The sequence below is a fragment of the Pinus tabuliformis genome, chromosome 8 (assembly GCF_031772625.1).
Source record: "Pinus tabuliformis cultivar Carrire ecotype Pingquan chromosome 8, CPIR1, whole genome shotgun sequence".
Classification (NCBI taxonomy): Eukaryota; Viridiplantae; Streptophyta; class Pinopsida; order Pinales; family Pinaceae; genus Pinus; species Pinus tabuliformis.
This window is the reverse complement of record NC_142294.1, coordinates 1,408,026,621-1,408,046,135: the sequence shown is the minus strand read 5'-3', so window position 1 is coordinate 1,408,046,135 and position 19,515 is coordinate 1,408,026,621. Positions and strand designations below refer to the sequence as shown.

At 32.5% G+C, this 19,515-nt stretch overlaps 1 protein-coding gene across 1 annotated transcript in view; it reads right to left on the bottom strand.

Annotated features, from left to right (window-relative positions):
* The window catches only part of LOC149240839 (uncharacterized), a 35,586-nt gene extending 16,279 nt beyond the window's left edge, over positions 1–19,307 (bottom strand). Inside the window, exon 1 of the mRNA XM_089370327.1 lies at positions 19,236–19,307. Within this exon, the coding sequence (XP_089226453.1) occupies positions 19,236–19,307 (72 nt within the window). The remainder of the gene's footprint in view (positions 1–19,235) is intronic.
* Between the last annotated feature and the right edge of the window lie 208 nt (positions 19,308–19,515).

Sequence of the window (19,515 nt, the reverse complement as noted above, 5' to 3'; positions counted from 1 at the left end):
CAAATGTACTTAATGGTGAACATTAAAAACTTGAAGCTTTATGAACATCCTTTTATCATGGACACTGAAGAGGTTGGACAGGTTCCTACAGTGGATGACTTTGCACTGGAATACTTGGACAAACAACCTGAGGATATCATTCTTGACAGGAGAACTAAGACTTCACGACGGGGAGATGTGGAGTACCTTAGTATTGGTTTCAAGGGAATGCATCCAATTAAGGCTTTTTGGATTGAAAAGGAAAAAGTGAGGGAGAAATTTCCTCACTTACCAATCTATTGATAAAACTTTTGGCATCCCAAAATCTCATTAGTGGGGAGGAATGATCTAGGAGGATCCCAGAATACTAATTTTTTAAAGTCCTTGGAACTCATTAAAACTAATATAAAATTGAATAGTTCTTCATTCTGAATCCAATGACACAAACGTCACCTCAAACAGACACCGTATGTGAAATTTATGGTCCACTGAAGTTTTTCCAAAACAGCTAAAATTTTTGTAGGCAAGAACCACAATACCGCTTAGCATGATGACATCAACAATACGGATGATTACGTCAACATGGTGATGTAGCATATAGTTGAAGGACAACCAATCATGGAGAAACACGTGTTAACTGACATCAGTGGCTTAGTCAGTCATTCAGTCAGTTGTATGGGTCAATCAGAATGCGCTCCAAGTAGCTCAATCAACTTGCTGATTTTCATGAAGGAGGCGAAAAATTGGACTGTTCTAGTGGCCAGTGGAGGTGAAATTTTCACCTACTTAAAATTTCTAATATCCCCTAAAAAACTAGCGAGAAAGTGGGTTGTTATATAATAATAATATTTTTTTTTAAATAGTCGGCAACCGACGAGCAGGTGGTCAACCCCATCGACCAGCCGGCCGGTCGGCTGTTGGCCATACCATATATATATATATATATATATATATATATATATATATGGGCCGACAACAGGAATTGAACTTGCTTGATGAGTCCATGGGAGCCAACGACGGGGGTATATACGATTAACCATTAAACAAACTCTGACCAAAAAAACTTTAGATTTTATATGTAAACGTGGTCAGGCCGAGGTTTGAACCCACAAACTCCAGTCCCAAACACAGTTTTTGCACCAATAGATCACCAAGTGGTCAATGAAACTAGAGCCGAAAAAATGTTATATAAACATAGCTTCATTATATATCATTTTGGGATTCAACTGCGTTAAGTAAGTCATTCATCTATGACCTTTTCCATGAGAGGTAGTCATAATTGACTAATTTCTCATGATTTTTGAATAGTTCACTCAGCACTCATTGCATGAGGTGACGCTCATAGGGGTGAAGAAGTGGGATTGAAACCAGTGAAATGAATCACATAGCATCAATCATCACTTTCGGGGCTTACACCCAGTTACCAGGACTTCCTTGGTGGTCACCCATCCCAGATCGCCTTTGGCTCAAGTGCACTTAACAGTGGAGTTTTCCCCACAATCAAGCCCACTTAGATTGCTATCCCATTTGCAAAACCTTAACAAGTATTGTGCCTCATGAACCATTTAAGTAGAGTTCCCTTCACTCTTTTGAATTAATTATTAGCACTTTCGCAGTGCATTATATTAGATATCATTTTGGGATTCAATTGCATTAATTAAATCATACATCTATGACCATTTCCATGAGAGGTAGTCGCAACTGACTAATTTCTCATGATATTTGAATAGTCCACTCAGCACTCATTACATCGAGTGATGCTCACAAGGGTGAAGAAGTGGGATTGAAACTAGTGAAATGAATCACATAGCGTCAATCATCACTTCTGGGGCTTGCAACCAGTAACCAGGACTTCCCGGAAGGTCACCCATCCTAGATCGCCTTTGGCTCAAGCGTGCTTAATTGTAGAGTTTTCCCCACAATCAAGCCCACTTAGCTTGCTACCCCATTTTCAAAACCTTAACAAGTATTGTGCCTCATGAACCATTCAAGTAGAGTTCCCTTCACTCTTTTGAATTAAGTATTGGGGTTTTCGTAGTGCATTATATTAGATATCATTTTGGGATTCAACTGCGTTAAGTAAGTCATTCATCTATGACCATTTCCATGAGAGGTAGTCGTAACTAACTAATTTCTCATGGTTTTTGACTAGTCCACTCAACACTCATTGCATTGGGTGATGCTCATAGGGGTGAAGAAGTGGGATTGAAACTAGTGAAATGATTCACATAGCATCAATCATCACTTCCAGGTCTTGCACCTGGTAACCAGGACTTCCCGGGAGGTCACCCATCCCAGATTGCCTTTGGCTCAAGCGCGCGCTTAACTGTGGAGTTTTCCACACAATTAAGCCCACTTAGCTTGCTAGACCATTTGCAAAACTTTAGAAAGTAGTGTGTCTCATGAACCACTCAAGTAGAGTTCCCTTCACTCTTTTGAATTAAGTTTTGAGGTTTTCGCAATGCATTATATTAGATATCATTTTCGGATTCAACTGCGTTAAGTAAGTCATTCATCTATGACCATTTCCATGAGAGGTAGTTGTAACTGACTAATTTCTCATGATTTTTGAATAGTCCACTCAGCACTCATTGCATCGGGTGTTAATCACACGGGAGAGAAGCCATCAAGTTGAACCATGCACCAAAGAGATGACACCATGATCCTTGGCACAAATTTCAAGAGCTGAATGGAGGGAATATTTTGAGGAATATTAACTAGGAATATTTAGATTCCCTAGAACCTCGAAATTCACCAGATCATAAATAGGCTAAGTTTATACTCATTTTACCCAATTTTCTACAAGGAGTACAGTGGTGCATTTAGATTCGTCTAAGCATCCAAACTCCATTTAACCCTCGATAAGTAATATTTGGTGGAATATTTGAGATTCTCGGGGCCAATTTTGGCCAAACCATAAAAAGGTCGACTTTATAGTCATTTGACACAATTATGTGCCACGAATTCAATGGTGTTGCCCATTTCTACAGCAGACCTTTGCATTTTCAGGCCATCCCCAGAAGTGGAGGTATAAGGTGTCATTTTGTAATTGATTGTAATTTGATTTCACTACCAATTAATGAAAGACGCCTCCCCACATTGAGCAAAGCCTAGAGACGTAGCCCACACTTGGTGAACTCTGTTATCAATTTGCTTTTGTGCCTTTGATATCATGGTTGCTTTTGAATTCCACTTGTTTTATGTGTTTATGTAACTTGATTACATGCTCTTTTAAATGCAATTCTATATGCATCCTTGAAGTAAAAGATCTGGATAAAGACTAGCAGGCACAATTGAGTCATGTTGATTCATACGATTGTAATTAAGGGGGAGTGTTGGAAATTGTAATTACTCTAGCATACAAGAGTTGGCTAAATATGGAGAGTCAGTTCATTGAGTCAAGTCAAGTGAGCTCAAGTTAAGTTATATTTTTGGAAAATTCGAATTTAAAGTGCGTGTCCATGTGAAGTTATTTTGGGTGAGTCACTAGATGAAAAATTTTAAATACCCCTCATTGGGTTCATTGTAATCATAAAGTTTGGTTGATCAATTGAAGAGCCACAACTCGTGTTATTGTGATTGTGTGTGAATTTTATGTTACTTTTGTGTCTTTCTTCCTCTGTCTTTCCAACAGCAAACACACCAATTCATAGTAGTAGAATTTCCTTTAATAACCAATGATTAGAGAAGGAGTGTGGAATCTCATCAGGAGATGCCTGAATTGTTGTATTTTCAAATCGTTGTGACATTAATGGATTTCCGGTCAAAACTAAAAACAAAAATGGGGCTGAAATCATGATATCATCAAGAGACATCAATCATGGTTGCTTTGTAAGGCACTATAATAATTGCATATATGACATTATTAGAGCCTCTTCAACTTCATGGAAAACCAGTGTTTCATTCCATAATTTAGACATACTCAAGGGGAAGAAATGAAGCTGCATTCGAAATGAATGGCACAACATAAAAGACGCTCCTAAGATACAGTCAAAGGAATTTTTATTTTTATTTTGTCTCTATATATCATTTCACTGCTCATTTTCAAAATTTTGTGTCTTTGTATATCATTTCACTGTATTTATATCTGGTTTGATATTTTATATCAAAAGAAACATCGATGCTATTGTAGAAAAAGAAAGTTAGCTACTACACAAAAGCCCATAGATTCTCTAGCTAGTGCTTAGGAAATTGAGGTAGAACCTCCCAATGATTTCATCCACGTGAGAGCTACAAAGAGTTAGGCTAGAGATAGTCACAGTCTCACAGAAGGGGTAAACCCAACCCTGCTATCAAAGTATACCCATTCTATGAATTGAAGATAGGTTTTTATTAGTTTATTTTATTATTGTATTGATTTAGTTTTATTAGGCTATTATTATATTTCTTAAATTTTATTGAAGTACTTGCTATTTTATTTATTTTTATAATTATTTTAATAACTTTTTTCCATGAATATATTTCATTTGTTCCTCCTTCAGTCTTAGTAAAATCAATAAAATTAGAGGTTGGGGGGAATGAAAATTATTTTTGTAACTCCTTTTCCATGAATAAATTTGATTTTCTTTTCTTTCAGGCTAGAACAAAGAAAATCAACGGATGTTTGATATTTTTGAAGGATTTGGTTACAAGGTGCCCCTAGGTAGTATTGTCTATCATTTCCTATAAAGATTATTATTCTTTTATTTAATCTCTTTAATCTGAAAATAATTAACATTCACTTGAATATTCTAGGATTAATTTAGAAAGTAGGCAAAGTACTCTTACTCGAGGTACTCATCAACTATGTATAAACCTTTCATAAACAAATAAAGCTAAGTCAAAACGCTACGAATTTACTCATTTTCATATTTTTGAATGCCTCGACATGTTTTTTCAATTTTAATCCATTCTTTTGTGATATTTTTAAGTTATTTCAATGAAACTCACAGCTCTAAGCCCTCCTGATGACTTCAGCGTTGAGCTAAATACTAGTTCCAAAGAGGTATGGGAATAGTAATTTCCAATATTTTTTTGGTTTCCTTATGTGTTTAGTATCAATTAAAGTTTATTGTTACCAACCCAAGATCATTTCCTAGCCACTTTCACAACAGCCTCTCATAGAAGATGGTGGAGTATTTGTTCCTAACCTCTCTTTGGGAGGAACAACACTTATTAAAAAATAAAAAGCCGTGTACTTCATCTTTTGGTTAAATAAATTGAAGATTGAAGGTGAGATCTTTGTTGGAATGGTAGAGGAGGAAAGGCATGAAATTTAACACACACATAATAACATGAGCTACAACTCTTCTATTGATCACATAAAACTTGATGATTACAATGAGCTCGGTGATGGGCATTTAAAATTTTTCGACTAGTGACTCGCCCAAAATTACTCAACATGCAAACACAAACTAAATTCTACTTTACACAAAATATGACTTGACCTGACTCAACTTCACTCAATTAACTAACTCTCTAATTTTAGATAATTATCCATGCAGGAGTAATTAGCTATCTTTAACACTCCCCCTTAATTATGACTTCTAAACTAAGACATGACTCATGAAAACTAAAGCATGTTTGTTGGTATATGTCTCAATTAGGCTTATAACACCCAAGTTTCCCCTATGAAACTCAAATAAATCTTTTGATAATGGCTTAGTAAATAAATTAGCCAATTGATCACTTGATTTACAAGGCTTCAAGTGGAATTCTCCATTTCTCACAAGTTCTCTAATGAAATGATATCTTGTATCAATATGCTTTCTCTTTTGATGAAATACACTATTCTTGGATAGTGCAATGGTTGAGGTGTTGTCACAATATATTGTTGTTGATCCTTGTTGTTTCTTCTTGAGTCCATCCAATACTCTTCTTAACCATATTTATTTACATGTTATTGATGTTGTTACTACATATTTTTCTTCTAATGATGATAGTGTCACAATAGGCTACTTCTTAGATGTCCGTGAAATCACACTTGAACCAAGATGGAACACATAACCATAAGTGCTCTTCCTATCATCCAAACTACCTGAAAAATCAATATTTGTATATCCAATAAAATCCTTCTTCTTTGTGCTTGCATACATTATGCCACAATCTATTGTTCATGCTATGTATCTTAGAATTATTTTTCCTACTCTCCAACGTGTGTCTTTTGGAGTCTCCATAAATCTGGAAATCAAACTAACTCCTTTCATAATATCTCGTCTTGTAGCTGTGAGATACATGAGGCTGCCAACCAATCTTTTGAATAGAGTTGGATTGAAATCTGATCCTTCATCATACTTACTTAAATTTTTGTTGTAACTAGTGTAGGGGTAGGTTTGCAATTTTTTGTCTTAAATATTTTCAGCAAATATTTCGCATATTTATTTTGGAAAATAAAAAATCATTTTTCAGATTGCTTAACTTCTATGCTAAGAAAATATTTCATGAGAACAAGATCTATCATCTCAAATTCATTCTTCATGGTTGTTTAAATTCATCTAACTCAAGATCACCAGCATAAATAATGTCATCAACATACAAGCAAAAAATCAAAATCTATACATGTTCATTTACTTTTATGTACAAGGTAGGCTCAATGTTGCTTTAGCAATATCCATTCTTGATCATGTAGCTGTCAATTCATATATACTAGGCTCTTAGTGCATGCTTGAGTCCATAAAGTGCTTTCTTTAACCTGTAAAAATTATCTTCTTGTCCTTCAACTTCATATCCTAGAGGTTATTGCACATAAATTTATTCTTCTAGAAATCCAATCAAGAATGTTGATTTCACATCCATCTAATATACTTTCCACTTGTTCTACATTGTTTTTGCTAAGAATTCTCTTACAGTATCCAATCTGGCTATCGGAGCAAACATTTCTCCAAAATATATTAATGGTTGTTGCAAGAACCCTTTTGCTACAAGTCTTGCTTGAAATATGTCAATTTCACCTTTCTCAGTCAACTTTGTCTTGTAAACCCATTTCACACCATTGAGATTTTATCCTTTGGAAAATCAACCAAATCCCATGTATCATTCTTTTCAATAGCTTCAATTTCTTCATCCATGCCTTACACCCAATTTTCATCTCTGGTAGCTTCTTCAAACAATGAAGGTTGAAAAGAAAACAGTGCAAAATTTGAACTAACATCCAAATAATCATACATATCTTTTAGACTTCTCATTTTTCTCTTACCATTTCTTGATTCATCACCTAATTGATTGCTGGGAGAATTTTGATATGTTTATCTACTTGAAGATCCACGTTGTTCAAAAAATCTTGGAGTACTTGCTGGTGTGACTTTGTTTGGTGTCTTCTCTTGTGATTCTAGATGATCTTTTTCTACTACATCATCCTCTTTAATTAGTGGCACTCTTACATCAATTTTTTTTATCTACAGTCCCATTCCATGACTCTTGTTCTTTGAACATAACATCTATGTTGATTATGGTCTTCTTGGTGACAGGGTTATACAATTTGTAAGCTTTGATTACTCACTATAACCAGTAAATATGTGTTTTTCTCTTTTATCATCCAACTTACCTCTTAGCTCTTTAGGCACATGTTCATAAGCTACACATCCAAACACTCTGAGATGAGATACGATGCAATACATACAAGAACATGTCTCTTCTAGTACTTTGTTCATTATGCTCTTTGTATGAGATATGTTTGTCACATAAACATCACATGCAACTGATTCTTCCCAATACTCATTAGACAAGTTTCTTCCTTTCAACATGCTCCTTTCCATGTTCATAATTATCATATTATTTCTCTCTTCCACACCATTTTTCTGCGGTTTGTACCTGGTTGTAAACTACCTTTTGATTCCATGTGTTTATAGTAATCATGGAATGCCTTCGAATCATATTCTCCACCACGATCTGACCTTAATACCTTGATCTGATGATCACTTTGGTTCTTTGCTAAGGCTTTGAATTCTCTAAACTTTGAAAAAGTTTCGTACTTCTACTTCATGAAATAAACCCAAGTCTTTCTACTATAAAAATCAATGAAAGATAGGAAGTAAAAACTTCCACCAATTGAATGTGTCCTCATAGGTCCACATAGTCTGTATGAACTAGCTCTAGTGGATGTTTTGCTCTGTATGAAACTCCTTTTGGAACACTCTCATGGTTTTTCTTTCCCAAGATGTAACACTCATAAGTACTAGAAGTTTCCTTAATGGAAGGTAATCCTCTAACCATCTATTTCTACCGCAACAATATTAAACCAGAGAAGTGCAAGTGTTCAAATCGAAAGTTTCATAACCAGTAATCATTCGAACATGCAATTTTAAAAGAACTGGCTTGATCACTGTAATTCATGATTAGAGAAAAGATTTTGTTCCTCAACGTCTTCACCTTTTCTATTAGTTGCTTGCTTGGGGGCTTGTAATATATAACACACTCTTGTCCTTGAAATAACTATGTATCCCTTTTTCATTAATTGACCAACACTAATAAGATTATGTTTGAGACCAGGAACATAATATACCTATGAAATTTTCTTCAAATCCCCATACCTGGTTAGAATGTTGACCACTCCTTTTCCATATACATCCACAGTCTGTCAGTGCCCAAATTTACCTCTATCTTCATAGATTGATCTAGGTTTGCAACAAAATTCTTGTTTCCTATCATGTGGTTATTGCAACCATTGTCTAATATCCACACATTATTAGAAGGTTCATGCATGGTATGTAAATCTAGGAACATGGGGTTAGTATTATCTGTAGTGACATTAGCACTCTAATTTCCTTGGCCAATTATCTTCTTCCTGTGATCACAGGCATAGTGACCAAATTTATTGCAATAATAACATCTCACCTTTGATTTGTCAACTCTTTAGATGTTTTTGAATATTATTTTATTACTTATACTTCCATGTTCTTGCTCTTCTCTGCCATCTCTCTGACCACCATGTCTTTTTCCTTGTCCTTTGCCTCTCGATCTACCTCTGCCTCGACCTCTATCCTTTGAAATAGAAACATGACTTTTAAATGTGGTTTCCAAGGTGGAATCCTTATTCTTTTCTATCCTTTCGTCATATGATAGAAGTGATCCCATCAACTTGTCAATTGTCAACATTTCCAAATCCTTGGCTTCCTCTATGGCTACTACCACAACGTAAAATTTGGTAGAAAAAATTTGAGAACCTTCTCAACCACTATTTGATATTTAAGATCATCACCATAAATTTTTAACTAATTTATGATAGCCATGACCTAATTCATGAATGAATCAATGTCCTCTATTTCCTTCATTTGCATACTTTATAAATTTATTCCAGTATTATGCAACTTAACAATATTGAATTTGGCCATACCTTTATAGCTTGTCAACAAGTGTCCCATGCAATCTTTACTGAAGACGTGATCGTAATTTTCTGGAACACTACTCAGTCCACTCCCTGCTAGATAAGTTACAACTCTTATGCATTCTTCTTTTTGTCTTTCTTCCATTGTTCCCTCTCTACATTACTGAGGGCTTGTTTAGTTGCTTCATCTTTAGGTTCTAGAAATCCATCCATGACATATTCCCACACATCATGCACCTTCAACATGGTCTCCATATTAATGTCCCACATATCACAACCTTACCCTATAAACAATGAAAACTGAGGCTGGAAGCTTGATGAAGCCATCTTAAAAAAATATTCCTTTCAAATAAAACCCCTTTTAACTCCTTATATTTGTTTATATAGAAAACTTTATAAAAAAAAATTATAAATATATGCTATAAAAATTTAAAGAACACTCTCCAAACACCACGCATAAAATCACCTTATGAAGAAACACTTCTTTTAATAAATAAAGTCGTTTCACCTTTTTATATTTTTTTTTAATAAAAAAGGCTCTTTTAAAGCACTCCACTTAACATATATAAGAAAAAACCTTTAGGATTTTAAAAACCCTCTCACCATAGCAATCAAACTTGACTTGGAACTTAAAAAAAAAATGGTCTTCTCTCTATTCACACGCCTCTTTTGATGATGGCTTGCGTGCTAACATTATTCATGATAAAGAATAACTTTGTTAGTGCTCTAATACACAGACTAATCAAGAAAAATGTGTGTTGTAAATGTGTATGAAGTTTTTGAACTATAACCTACTTTACCACTAAACCCTTTTGCGTTATAACACCCTCAATAACACTACAAGGTGCATTATAGCTCAACCAAAGAAACAAAAAAAATATTTCTCTCTTCTTTCTCATGAATCGTTGCTAATCTGTTTTCCTTGGCTTTTTTAACCCCACTCTGATATCAATTTGTTGGAAAGGTAGAGGAAGAAAGACGTACAATTTAATATACACAAAATAACACGAGTAATGACTCTTCTATTGATCACATAAGACTTGATGATTAAAATGTACTCGATGAGGGGTACTTACATTTTTTAGTCTAGCGATTCACCCAAAATAACTCAACATGCAAACACACACTAAATTTGACTTTACCCAAAATATGACTTGACTTAACTCAACTCGAGTCAATTAACTAACTCTCTAATTTTACATAACTCTCCATGTGGGAGTAATTACCTATCTTTCATTATCTTGCTTTGATTAATATTTTATGTAATACAAGACACATAATTATGAAATGTTTAAATAAAAGGCATGCACTTAACATTTATTTATAAATTAAAACTAGATTTTAATAATTTTGCATGTGCAGTAGTGTTTTCTCATAGAACATACTAAAGCCAAGTTGCATGGAAGTCGAATATTGTTGGGTTTACTAAATAACTATGACTGCAAACATTAACAATCTATTGATATATACACTGAAAATCCCTCATACTTATTATAAGAATAAATTTTTTATGTACCTTATTTATTTAGTTGTTGTACCTGTCATTCGCAATAGATTAATTGATCATTTAGTTCAACTAGCATATTTAATGTAATATATTTTATGTTTCTTTTGGTTACAACCTTCTTTTGGCTTCATACATTTTTGTTAAAATATTGTAGAACTATGTTCTTTCTACGTTTTTTTATACGTTAGTAATGTAGGTTAAAAGTGTTTTTAATCCTTCCCTGCGTTGGCTTGTTCTCCTTTGGTATTTACTATACTGGTTTGTTTCTCATGATCAGTGCTTGCTCAGTTATAACCTTACATATGAATGTATCTTTCTACGACTAAATAATATTGTAATTATATGGAAATTGTTACTTTTGTTATCACTATAATGTACACCTGCATAATAAATACCACAACACAATATGCACATATGTTATTTTACAAACATATATATGTTATTTCATACAACAACATCCACTTATGCCTTCCAACACTAAATACTTTGTTCAAGTACACTCAATCCACCTCCAATGTTGTTGTGATCATTGTCCTGAGCTTAATAGAAACATATCCATCATTAACCATATTGCATGATTTATTGATGTATGAAGGACAAATTCTTTTTAATAGCACATCAATCTTGTTGCAGAGTAAATACCTTTTAATAGCGCGTCAATCTTGCTGGACAATAAACAGTAGGTTGGGAAATCGAAAATCAATGTATATGTATTTATATTTGAAAAAAACTGTGAATGGTAGAAATTTTCCTTATAGGTATTCTCTCAATGATCATGGTATTTATTAATTTATAATTTTTGTGTTAGATATTCTCTTAACTTGCTCATTTTTTATATTTAGAGTTTATAATACAATTAAATGTGAAGCCATATCTCCCCCTGATGTGGTTGGATGAGCATGGTACAGGGGATCCCGGAAGGGTTCCCTCCACCCCACTAAATATTATGACAATATAGGTGGGGTGGCCTCACACACCTCCCACACCCTCAAGTTTGTGTGATGTAAATTCTATTTAATGTTGAGATTTTCCATGGAAAGTTTGTGGTACACAAGAGATGTTATGTGGGAGAGAGTGGTAGTTGTCTTAAGTTTTTGTTTGTAGCTAGAATCTCAATTGTGCACCCATTTTTTCCACTTTGGTGTTTCCATCCATCACCCCCAGTCAGTGATCAATAAATTGGCAGGGTATTCCAATAATGGTGTTTCCTCCATTTTGGTCTGGTCAGTTTTCAAGGATTTAGCATTAGGACTCAGGGTTTACAAGTGTTATGGATGTTGAGGCATAGAGGAACAGATCCTATGGGGCACATCGTCAAGGAAAGGGAGAGACAAGCCATCAAATTAGTGGAGTGGCGATAGAGAATTTATAAAGTGTTGAATTCCCTGTTGTGGAGGGTGGTGACTACATTCTTGGTGCTACTCTCATCTAAGAAACAGAAGCCACAAGCACAAAGAGAGACTAGAAAGCCTACACAGGGGACAATGGAATCTTCAGGAAAAGTTGCCTATATGCAGGGTCATATGGGCCATATGGAGAAACATGTATATTGTGAGTTCATTCCTCTATTGTCTCCTAGCTCGCAACTAGAAAACTCTACGTAGGTAACTTCATTGGATGCATAATGGCTTTTGGATGTATTTAACTCGTGTTTTGGTTCTTTTTCCATTTCTAGATAGTTAAATTATTTTGGCAATGTATAATCTTTTTTGGAAACTATCTACTTGGTAGAAAATTTGGTAAAGTTGAGATCCTTAAAGTTATAGAAATCCATACAAAAATGTAATCATTTTTCATTATTAAAATTTATATTTTTTATTTTAAGAAATTAAATTTTATAAAAAAATTTATATTCTTTCATCAAAATACTTTATACAAATATTTATGAGATTAATGAACTTTACACATTTCTTTGAATATCCTTATCATGTTAAAGAATATACTTTATATTTTAAAACTTAGAAACATTGTTATTTAAATGTAAAAAGCTGCACGTTTTATAAATCAAAAAGTGAATACAAAATAATAATAATGTTGAATTTGTAAAATTATAAATGATTTTGTCAATACATCCTATAATATTGAAGTATGAATTGTTTTTGTTTTCAAAGGAAAAAACTGATTTTCTTTTATAATTGAAAATTTTGCAAAACGCAAAGTGTTTATATCACTACATATGTCCTAAGCAAGCAAAAGAGTATATTTATACCTCACTCAACTGGCTAATGATCTCCAATGGACTAATGTTCTGAGAGGCAAAGTCACTTCCCAACAGATCACATACATCATATACAAATCTATAATTTCCTATATAAATCAAATTCCTATCACTTTTACAAGCTAAAGCGAGTAAGCCCCAGCCATAAGAGGCGCCTGCTTTTGAGAAAAACAAATATAACCTGAATGCAAGGGAATAAAATCTCCTACAATCTATCATTCTCATCATACATAAAATAAACCGACATACATGGAGAGATAACACTATGGGAACAACCGAAAGATCCCAATCCCACCCTACTCAAATATAGAGCTCAGTTCCAAAATAGAAAAATAACAAACAAAAAAAAGACAGAGAACCCTTCATATGATTAGGAGACCATCCCACATGAGGGTACCTTTATAATAATCCTAGTAATGGATCATATCCATAGACTCCCTGCATCCTTTTTTTTTGAGAGATTGAAGTATGAATTGTTGTGGATATTCCATTATGTAATTTATTACATAAAATTTTAATTATTTATTTATTTATTTTATTAATAATGTTGAAAATATGAAACTATATTCTATATTATGAAGAAAAAAAATTATAGATTTTCAAAAAAATGTATCTTTTAATAAACTATAATGAAGAAAAAAATATTAATCAATATTGACAATGTTATATAAAATCTTTATAAAAAAATATGTTTTATGCCGTTTATAGTTTATTAAGATTATAATGTAAAAATTACAAATAAATATGGGCTCTTATATAGCAAATAAGCATGGTGTTCTATGATAAATGCTTTTATAAGGTGCTCTTATGGTATTTGTTTATGAACATCTCACTTTTTGCATTAATGTCACAGTAATGGACTACAAAATCATTATAATGGTAACTGAATCATTTTCTTCCATAGAACTCAATGTTAGGAAGTCATTATAGTTGTTGGGGTTAAGGTTGTGCTTTTTACATTAAGTTATTCTTTTACAATCTTTAACATTTGATTAATGTTAGGGTTTTGGGGTAAATATTTTCAAAGATAATGTTTTATTGTATTTTTCATAGAACAATTATGTTATTTATGCATTTTGTTAACCCCTTAGAAAAGGTATTTTTGGTCCTAGTTAGCATTTTTTATTATTATTATTTTCTCTACTAAGAAGATTTCAAAACAACTAAGTATGATACTATGTTGTAGTTCTTTCGTATATGTATTTGGACCTAAAATTTGATAATAATAATAATAATAATAATAATAATAATAATCTATTTTTAAGCCCTCCTTTGTTTGTGGGACAAGAAACCCACATGCTCACAACCATCTGAATGCTAAAGTCTAATTATAACTAAAACTCCTGTGTGGATATATATCATTTACAAGATTTTGTTATCATGATATATAGCTTTAGCTTTCACAAAATTCTTAGCAAATGCACTATAGTATGGCTTATAGAGATGAAATTTGGCTAATAGTTTGTCGAAAATATAGTTCTAGTATCATGAAGGTTGGTATGGATTTCCCTCATCACCACATCCATGAAAATCAAGCTTGTAGCTTTTCCTAAGAGTAAATATAGTGTTTGGATTGATGGATTTATTCTTGCCTCTCTCAACTCCTTTTATTAGTAGCATTGAAACTCCTTTTGGTAAGTGCATAGAGATTAGAAACAAAGACAAAAAAAAAACATTAGAATTTGGGATGGAAATGTTAAAATTAATGCTAAACACACCAATCAAAATGCTAAATAGGTCAAGTCTATTAGAGTGGATATTCTACTTCATATTGTATTTTCATAGGGGTTTTTGTAGTATACCTAGGGGGCGATATGGGATAGTTATGGTCGTGCTAAATTTGAATGATAATTTTTATATTTGAGAGTCATTTCTAATAAACAAGGCCCATTTGGTAATGTGAATGCAATGAAAGTAAGAAGATTTAATAGAAAGTTCCACCTACTAGAATGTTCCAAGGAAATAGATAGTACTACAAATAAAAAATAAACAATGTGATGTTTCCTCCTTGAGGATTAATTGATGGCAATACCATACTTGAAGTGTTTTGTCTGTTATTGATGCATTTAATCCATTGTTATCTATTGTGTAGATGTTCTAGTTTTGAATTGATTTCTATACTATATTTTTAGTATTAGAGCTCTCTTTTGAGCTATAAAATGGAAGGTTTCTTTGTGTGGTAGATTTTATAGAGAAAAAAGAGGGCAACAAAATTAGATTAATTTATAAATATTTGTGAGCAGAATTTGATGAAGCTAATTGAAAATTTTATTGGAATTGTAGAAATTCCTAGAATTTTTTACAATCTCGCTCAAATAACTATAGGAAAATCATTTTTAATCAAACTTCACATGGAAACCAATTAAGAATTCAATTAACGATAATGTCATATAAATATAGCTACAACCCATGTTTGATTGAATTTTGAATTGGAATGAACTATGTAACATGACCCTTTACCTTTTTGAACTTCAATATAGGGGACAATTGCACTCATCATGTAATGCTTCCTTTATACTTTTGCAATTTCCTAGCACATAATAGATCATATGGAAAAATAAAATGATCTTTGCACCTACTAAGAGTTGGAAAAGAATTTTGGACTAGCATGGAAGGAAATGACATCCACGTGAAATTTAATGCAAAATCATCTAAGTAAATGGATAAAAAAACTTTAAATATTTGACTACTATTAGAAAAGGCCATAAATAAAATATTAAGCCATAACTAACATATCTTCCTACCTTATATAATTGTACATATTCTGCTAAGCATTGGAAAAGAATGAGAGCAAATGCAAAGAAGAAATCACAAAATGCCATCTAAATGATACCATATTCTCAATGGAAGAATAGAGTTCTATTCACAATGTGAAGATGTGCATTGACAAGTTTGAAAAATACATTCTAGAAATATCATTAAGGACTATGATATTATTGTGAGAATTGTGATAAATTGTGAGAACTTTTATTATGTAACTTTTTTTTCTTGTGCATCAATAAAATTGCCTCAAGTGGCCATATGGTTCATTCCATGGGGGTTTTAACCATGTAAAAATACTAGGTTTTTGAACTTTATTTGGTTGTGTACAAAAGGCGTTGGTCATGTATGGAATATATATATATATATATAAACTAATTGTGAAATTGTAGGTGTTTTAAAAAGATTAGATAATTGTAATTCATCCATAGTTCCTTTTACCATGACATTAATTGCAACTTCTCGATCAATTAAAGTCTTTACAATTAGAATGCCAATGACTTGTACTACTTTTGAATTTTTCTTCTCTTCCTAGTTTTCTTCAACGCAATTCCCTAACTAATTTTGTATAGATTGGAATATATTTAATTCACCTAATAACTCATATTTAGATTTTATGATTTGATTATGTAAATTCAATGTCTATGGGAAATGAGGAGATTAAGATGGCTATGGTTGACCTATTGTGGAGGAAGTTATTTTTATTTCAATACAAGTATATTATCATTTAATTTACTAGGTGTTTTGTCAATGTTTTCCTCAATAATAATAGGAGAATATTTATAAATTAATTTTCTTGATGTAATATGAATATCATTTAAATCAAGATGGATTAATTTTCCTTATCTAAGATGAATATCGCTCAATCAAGATGGGTAATCACATAAGTTGGCAAATTCTATAAATGAGCATTGTAAGTGGGTTGAGTTACTCTATTGTCTTATTGTTGGGGTTTGGAATGGGTTGTGCAGGTAACTAGGTAGGTAGTGGAGGAGGTTGGTTTCATGGTAATTATAATTGTTTTGGTCGAGGAATTTGTGACTTTCAAGTTGGGCAAGATATGATTGTTGAACTTGTGGGGTATATTGTGTTTGTGGAGGATATTATGGATATTATTGTGGGAAATATGATAAATTTGACATATTCCCACAATTATACCCTCACCATCCTTGTTTCAAAGGTTAGTTTTGAACTTGTTGTGGTAACCATGATTTTCAAGGCATAGGATAAATCCAATTTTGTTTGGGTATTATTGGTTCGAATAATAAGAATTAAATTGTTGGGTAAAATTTGAGACATACCTCATGCTCGAGGAAACCAAGGTATTTTTGGTGCAACAAAACAAAGTTGTTTTGTAGGTTTTTTATCTCCTTCATAAACTGCTTTAAGTTTTGGAATTAATGGGAAATTTTATGTTATATGTTTCCTTACACAAATATCACAAAATTCAATATTATTCAAAGGAGATTCTCTCAAAGGATGTTTCTTTCTACATTTTGGGAAAAAAATAGACGAAGTTGCAATTTATTCTTCTTTATTTTCCTTAATTTTCAAAATATATAATTATGAGATAAGAGTACTGAGAATATCAGTTTTGAATTTTTCTGATATATTGCCAATGTCATCTCTTCTTATCCCATCAATCGCTAATCTATCAACTCTAGAATGGTATTTCTGAGTTTGTTACCATATTTAGATTTTCCTTAGGTAATATCTATGTACAAATCATAAATGTCTACATAACTTAATTATGGCACATCTTATTTTCCCATGAGATTAAGTACATATGTCCATACATCTTTAATTCTTGAAGAAAAATGATTTTAAGAGTATTCAAATCAAACTTATGTTGCTTAGACATTTTACATTATAATGAAGTCCTTATGTTCAAATCATGTATCCTCTTTTTATGCCATTTTGAACATTTATTCTAAAAAATATTTATTTATTAAATAATTTTGATATTTTGTAAGAAATTGTTGATGCATTTCATCTAGGTTCTTAGAGTATTAATTCCTAATCAATAAACCAACACAAATTTTCATCTTTAAGAGTAGTTTAAAATAACTTGAGTATTTTGGCATTAAGATAGTAATTGTAACTGTGGCATAATACAAAAAAATTCAAAAAGGAAGGTTGTTGACACGAGCGTTAACACACTAAGTCAACAAGGGAGGAATATCCTATATTGAGGCTCTTTAATAGCCCAAGTCATTTGGTATAACTATCCTTGATGGGTTTTATAACTCTGATATCCCATGATCCTTTCTTCTGAAGAAGGATTTCTTTTGGAAACTAATCCTAATCCTAATATAATCCCATTACATAAGATTCCATAATAAAAAATAAGTATTCCACAGTAAAACATAAGTATTCCATTTCATTTCACCATATAAAATAAGTATTCTACAGTAAAAATTAAACAACGTTCCTTTATTCCCAGCTTCTCCCTCTTGGATCCTCTCTTTTTCTTTACAAAAATGAGGGATTATATATAACTATTGTACCATATAATATGTCCATAATAAAATAAAAATATAAAAACAATCCTTTTACACAAATAAACATAATTTATTGTTTAGGCCTCTCAACCCTTCGAGCAAATAACAAAACATCAACAAAATAACTAATAGAAAATCCTTCACTATCATCCTTAGGAGTTGGAGATATTTCATAGGTACTTGCTACATAAAATATGAGATCAATAAACCAGCCAATGTAATTATCTATGACAAATTAAGAAAAAAGGATTATTTACGAAATAAAAAAAAGAAGAGGGTCGTTACAGAATCTGGGATTATATAACACTCTTTCAGTTTTAGAAAATAAAACCAAAATATAAGAATACCTTATCTTTCCAACAACTGAGAGATATTAATAATAAAATATTTATTTAGTATCATTAGAATCTAGAGAGATTGTGACCTTGACCTTTGAATATTTGAAAATGATATGAGTGTCAGAGACCTATGACTTATTGATCGAACTGGTAGAATTTTGTTGTCGAAGTGTTTCATTAAGCCTATAGGAAGATCAGAGTTGTTCATTTTCCTATGAGGTGATTAATTTGGTGATTAAGACGTGGACTATAAAACAAAAATTGTTGGTGCGAGAAAATATCTAATAGGGCCTCCGAAGCAATTTTATCATAATCATTATCCACTCTTAGTGTGCCTTTGACATGATAAGGGAAGCCATAATTCCTTGTAGATTTTGGCCTAGTATTTTTAGACTTTGGCTTTACATTGGTCTCAAGATAAACACAATTTTTATCAGTAGAAACCCTGTGTTTATTTTTCCACATCTTAGAAAGTTTTTTTTGTTGTTAGTTTTAGTGTAATATCAGATTCAAAATTTTTTTTTTGCTTACTCTCTATATGTTGACATGCAGTTTCCAGGCAGGAAAAATGAGATTGGGGTTTAACTTCATAAATTTTGGAATTACCCTAACTGTTGAGCTTTCATTTTACCTCGTCCTGACCAACAGGAGTATCCAGAGCAGCTTCTCGGCGAATATAAAAAGTTTCAGGCCTCAAATCCATATCATCTTTCGAGAGACAAGGATTAGTCTCTTGACAATATTCTTTCTCATCAAATTTCATGGCATCATGTAATGGTGAAGGTGGAAATTTTTTGGGAACGAGGTTGCATGTTAGGATATCTAAGAGTCAATCTCCCTGGAAGACAGGGTTTTATCGAAATGGTTATAGGCCAAAAAATATTCCCAATCATCCCGAATATTAGCTAGTT